Here is a 6,000-nt window from a genome sequence, read left to right on the forward strand (position 1 = left end):
TTTAGTGGAGACTTGTAAGAAGAGGCTGGCTACCGTCTGTTAGGCAGCTGAGGCAAGGATGTTTTTTGCAAATCAACCACTGGGGAGCCAAGGCTGAATTGGTCATTGGGAGCTTCCAGTTTGGACAGTCACCAGGGAAGATCCTTGGAAACCAAGCCAAAGTCTCTTTGTTCTACTAGCTTGGCTTGCCTTGGAAAAAAAGAGAAAAGAAAACCCCCAAAAGCTGAAGGCAGCTTTCTGAAGCTAGCTAAAGGAATTAATATAATACAGACATTTGACTGATGCATGTCTTATGATGACATTCTCCAATGGCATGGACCTCGAGCTGCTGACGTTTTTAACATGCTGGTATTTCTATCTTGTGATTCTGGCAGTGTCCTATGGCCAATGGTTCCCACTGAGACAGTCTGCTCTGCCTGTCACGTTCCTTTCTCCTTGCCCTCTGGGAGGTGCTGCTCTTTTACCCAAGAAGCAGCTACCCCCCAGCATGGCTCAGGCACACAGTAACAACCCATGCCTATCCCATCTGCCCAAAGAAGTTTTGGGGCCCCTTGCTTGTTCTATGTTGTGGGCAGGGGTATGGGGACAGCCGGCTACATCCTACAGTGAGAATGTTCCTGGGTGCCTCAGCCAAGGCTCCCTTCATGAAAAGGACATTTTCTAAGTTACATCCAGGTTAGCCTGAGGTGAACCCAAACCTCAGGCATTTGGGCTGCAGGAATACCTCTTCTATGTCTTGGGGCTGCTTTGGGACAGGGCACATTAAAGGCACACACTTTTTTTCCATTCATTGGGGTCATTGTCTCAGGATTCAATTGGAGGAAGGCTGTATTGATAACCTTTAAAGAAGGTATTGGACACCCTGGGCAAGTCCTGATGCTAACGTGTGGAAGAACCAACCATGCAAAGGATATGAGTGGACAGACACTTTGATGGCCGTTCTTCTGAGCAGGTGGAAAGGGCTGAAGAGCCACAGTGCCCGAGTGGCACTGAACCGGGAAATGGTCCTCCCTTTGTTCAGCACCATAAATGTCTAAAACAAAACAAAACAAGCATCCTTACACCACTGTGCTTTTCAGCATGAGTCTCATCATCTCAGGCTCATGAGCAAGAAGGGCTCTGGGCACCACGAGGCAACGAGAGCCACCTGGAGGTGCAGAGAACTAGGGAGATCAGGGTCTGAAAGTTGTATCTCTCCCATCCTGGAAAGGCCCCAGGCCTGCCAAGCTGAGCCCTCCAGGACGGTTCTATGGCCAGGCAGCTGGCCCTGGGGTTGGTAAGAAGCACCAGGCCCAGGGTGAGGATTCTGAAAGCAGTGGGAGTGGCTTTCCTCTTGTGACTAGAGGACCCTCCCTGGCCTTGTGACGCTTCTGTTCTCCACCTCCTGGATAGACCCTCTCCTCTAAAGCCCTCTCCTGCTTCCTGGAGGGCGAGGCTCTTGGCAGGTAGAGGAGGGAGACAGATATTCCAGTGCCGTTTTATTTTTTCTACAATCCGTATTTGAGATGGCCAATTCCAGTCCCTCCCAACTCCTGAACACACAGACACCATTTTTTCCCTGCTGTGTGGAACATTCAAGATGCAATGCAGGCAGGGCAGTTGCCATGGAGCGGCTCTGGTTTAAAGTAGTGGTTCTCAAACTTTGGATTACTGAGAACCCCAAAGAGTTTGGGTTAGTGTGGGAGATATAGACAACAGACATTTGCTGTTTTAGAAACTCAAATGGAGGAAAATTTAAAACACAGGCACATCTGAGCACAAGTTCCCGTAGTGTCAGTAGCTGTAACAGTGATGACGTGATCCCGTCATTAGCCTCTGCCGCACATTCCCTGCTGTATGCACAGATAAGAACGTGAGTGAGAGACACCAGGGCTTCCAACCAGACCAAACAAGTTCCCAGGTTACGCTAATGCTGCTGGTTAGGGACCAATTCTTAGAACCACTGGTAGAGCAGTGGTTCTCAAAATTTACTATACATAAGAATCACCAGAGAATCTTGTTGAAATGTAGATTCTGATTTAGTATATCTGGGGTGGAAATGCAAATTCTCAGCAGGGGTTCAAACTGGACCAAACCAGTTCTAAGCCCTGAAGAAAACAAAGGATATCTAAGTATTATTATGAAATGGTATTGACCTTATGAACCCACCAATCCATTAAAAGATTTTTGGGAACTCTTGGGGTCCCAAGACCACACTTAGAGGACCACTGGTTTAAATCACCCCGATTTCTGTCCACATTCCCCACCCTTCTGCAACCTCAAAATCTGTGCTCTTGAGGAGAGAGGATGGTATGCAAAGGGAGACCCAGGCCAGCGCTTTTCTAAGGGAACAGCCGCTTCCCTTGGATTTGGTTTTAACTAGCTTCTATCTTAAATGCCATGGGAGATTCAAAGAGGCTGTCAAAAAGGTGAGTTGGACTTTTTTTTCATTAACTGAGTCTGCAGCAGACTGCCACGTCATCCAGTGTGCAGGGACTCCCTGGGCTGGGTGGCACGGAAGCTTCCTCTCCCAGAGCTGAGAGTAGCCCTTACCCGGTGCGTGCTGTAGAACGGGTCCAGATCCTCCAGGGGCTCCCCAACCAGTTCTTTTGGGAGCTCGCCATAGAACCTGGGCAGCTGGTTGCAGGCTTTCAAGTTTAGCTGGGGCCGAGGCTTCTCTTCTTTGTCCTTCTGCTCCCTGTGCTTATCTCTGGCTTTCTTTGCTGCCTGCTCTGCTGCGATTTGCTTCTCGATCTCCACCAGCGACTCCGGGGTGAACCGACGAAAGTTGGTAGTTTCCAGAGACCCAAAGGGGAATTCCATCTTCTCATTCTTCTTCAGGAAGAATTTATACTCTTATGAGAGTGGATAAAACCACAGAGAGGTAACAGTCTGCGTGTGAGTCCTTTCCCTCCCATCCCTCTTACCAGCTCTCCCAGCCCTAGCCTCCAGCTCTTCTCTTAAGTCACCCGGGCTCCCCAGGACCACCTTAGCTTGCAGGGCTTTCAGGGGTGGCTGTTATTCTATCACTTTCCATGCACCTCAAGATAGTGTCTTTGCTCCCATGCACTTCTAAGTCATTGCTCCTTCATTGTTTTGTAGACCTGCCCTACGCCGTCCCCCAAGCCAGATGGCTCACTTAGCCATACTGTCCTGTCTTCATTTCCATAACCACTGAGCTTCAAGCATTCTCCCTCATTCACCAAAGACTTTGTCTCATGATCCACTTTACCCCAAGTCTCATCCTACTTTCTGATAACAACCTTTTATTTCTGGACGTTTTCCAACTATGTTACTCCCTCTCTTTGAGCTTCTTTTGGACCTTGAGGCTACATTCTCTTTATCCATTGGCTCTCCCCCTGAACTCTTCTCCATAGCCAGATCAGATCCCATGGTTCATCATTGCAAGCACTCCTTTGTTCTTGTCCCAAATCAGATCAGTCTAGACCTGAACTACTGAGGGGTCTGGGAAACATCAATCCTGCCTGGGAATTAAAGTGTTCCCTAGTAAGCGGTTCTCTCTTGTTCGATATTTCAAAGACACTCCATCTTTTCTGATTATTCTGTCTTCCCTTACAGTAAGTCAATGACCACGCTTCCCACGTCATGGAGAAAACAGAAGTCCCTTCCTGCATCTAAACCTCTAACTTACCTGCATTTCACTCTTCTTTTCTCCATCCCTCCTGTCATGGCAGAAGAGGTATCATTCCTCATTGTGGCGAAAGCCAGTCCATTCGTCTGCTTTGGTTCTCATCCCCTCTCTACCTCATTTAGCTCTCCCTCCTTTTATACTGGCTCCTTCCTATCTGCATTTAGACACACTTAAGTTTCCTTCATCTTTAAAAACTTCCTTGATATGCAGTCCCTTCAGATCTTCCCACCTCTCTTCTGTTCTCTGCCAGGTTTCACAAAGGATTGTTTCCACTCATTGCCTCTAGTCACTCTTCAGTCCTTGCTGCTTGGTTTCTGTCCTCACTATTTCACTAAAATGCCTCTTTGCGGGGACACCAGAGATCTCCTTGTGGCTAAAACAAGGGGGGACCCCTCTCAGCCCTTTCTTGTTGGTCCTATTTGGCTGTTTTGACCACTTCCTACTTCTTCCAACACTTCCTTCCTGGCTGCTGTGACACACCCTCTAGGCTCCTCTGACTTTCCGCCTGCTCCTTTTCAATCTACTCTTCCTCGGTTTTCCCCATATGTGATTGTGAATCTTGGACTTCTGTGTTTTGCTCTTTTTATTTTTAAAGGTAACAACAACAACTTCCTTGATAAGAGTTAGCATTTACTGAGAGTTCGCGACGTTCTGGCGACGTTCTGGACTTGCATGATCACATTAACCATAACCTTGCCCTTTGAGGTATTGTCTCCAATATATAAATGAGAAACCTGAGAGGCGAAGATAACTTTTCTAACATTACATAGCTACTAAGCAGCAGAACAGGTACTCAAACCCAGTTCTGTCCAGCACAATCTTTTGAGAGCATCTTTTCTACTCCTATGGCTTTCATTCTTATCAAGATACAGATGACCCCTGAATCTTTATCTCCAGCTCTCATGTCCTTGGGCATCTCCATTTGAGTGTCTCATGAGCACCATGAACTCAACATACCCAAAGCTGAACTCATTATCGCTCCCACTCCTTTATAATACCTGCCTTTCCTCTATGACTCTCTCCTGTGAATGGCCCCAAAGAATCTATTTCTATCTCTGCCTACAACCGGGTATCACAGCTGTGTCCTTTCTCTTTCATTCCCATTTCCATCAGACATCCAGTACTGTTGATTCTCCCTCCTTACCATCTTCTGCCCATGTCTCTCCAACCTCTCCATCATGTCACTGGTCCAGCCACTGTCATCCCTATAGCCTGTATGTCCATTTTCCTCTCCTTTAGCCTTTTCTAACCCATTCTTACACTGTAACCAAATGGTCTTTCTAAAATGCAAATCTGATCGTATTATACCTTTATTTAAAATCCCTCTAAAGCCCTCCCCCACCCCAGTGCTCAAGATAATTGAAACGATGTGCTTACCTCTGCAGTATTATGTGGGTTTTCAGTTTTATCCTTGAATACAACCCATTTTTTCCATTTTAAGACCTCTCCATGTTCCATTTACTTTGCCGAAAATTATGCTCTTATTGTCTGGTTAATCCCCACTCATTCTCAAGGGCTTGACTTTGAGAGAACTTCCTGCATTTATGGTTGTGTATGAAGTCTGCATTAGGATTCCCATTTTATGCTCCCATAACTCTCTACCCTTTCTGCATATAAGCACTTACCTCTGATTTGTAATTCCTGTTTGCCTTTCTATATCTCTCGCTAAATCGTAAGCTCATTGAGGGCTGGGAACACATTTTTCCTGTTCATCACTGATTCCCAGAACCCAGCACAGTGCCTGGCATTTGGTAGGTAGTAAATATATATTCGTTGAATCAATAGTGGTGACTACTCAGCTCAGAAACAGAAAAACTATACAAAGCACAACCAACAACACACAAGCTCCAGAGGATAAGCTAAATAACTGGAATCTTCTAAAAATTGAACACTTATGTTCATCAAAAGACTTCACCAAAAGAGTAAAAAGAGAACCTACAGACTGGGAAAAAATTTTGGTTATTACAAATCAGACAAAAGTCTAATCTCTAAAGTCTACAAGAAAATCCAACATCTCTACAATAAAAAAACAAATAATCCAATTTAAAAACGGACAAAGGAAATGAACCGACACTTCACCGAAGAAGACATTCGAGTGACCAACAGACACATGAGGAAACGCTCATGATCTCTAGTAATTGGAGAAGTGCAAATCAAAACCACAATGAGATACCATCTCACCCTGGCATTACTGGCACGAATCGATAAAATAGGAAATAGCAGATGTTGGAGAGGCTTCAGGAAGATCGGAACTCTTATGCACTGCTGGTGGGAATGCAAAATGATGCAATCATTTTGGAAAATGATATGGTGCTTCCTTAGAAAGCTAGAAATAGAAATACCATATGATCCAGCAATCCCACTCCTAG

The 6,000-nt window shown here is 45.7% G+C and overlaps 1 protein-coding gene across 1 annotated transcript in view; it reads right to left on the minus strand.

The window, feature by feature from the left end:
* SCN10A (sodium voltage-gated channel alpha subunit 10) overlaps nt 1-5,222 on the minus strand; it is a 103,650-nt gene extending 98,428 nt beyond the window's left edge. Inside the window, 2 exon segments of the mRNA XM_023554824.2 lie at nt 897-1,033; nt 2,533-5,222. Coding sequence (XP_023410592.1) covers nt 897-1,033; nt 2,533-2,802 — 407 coding nt within the window. The 5' untranslated portion in view covers nt 2,803-5,222.
* Between the last annotated feature and the right edge of the window lie 778 nt (nt 5,223-6,000).

The sequence above is a fragment of the Loxodonta africana genome, chromosome 27 (assembly GCF_030014295.1).
Source record: "Loxodonta africana isolate mLoxAfr1 chromosome 27, mLoxAfr1.hap2, whole genome shotgun sequence".
NCBI lineage: Eukaryota > Metazoa > Chordata > Mammalia > Proboscidea > Elephantidae > Loxodonta > Loxodonta africana.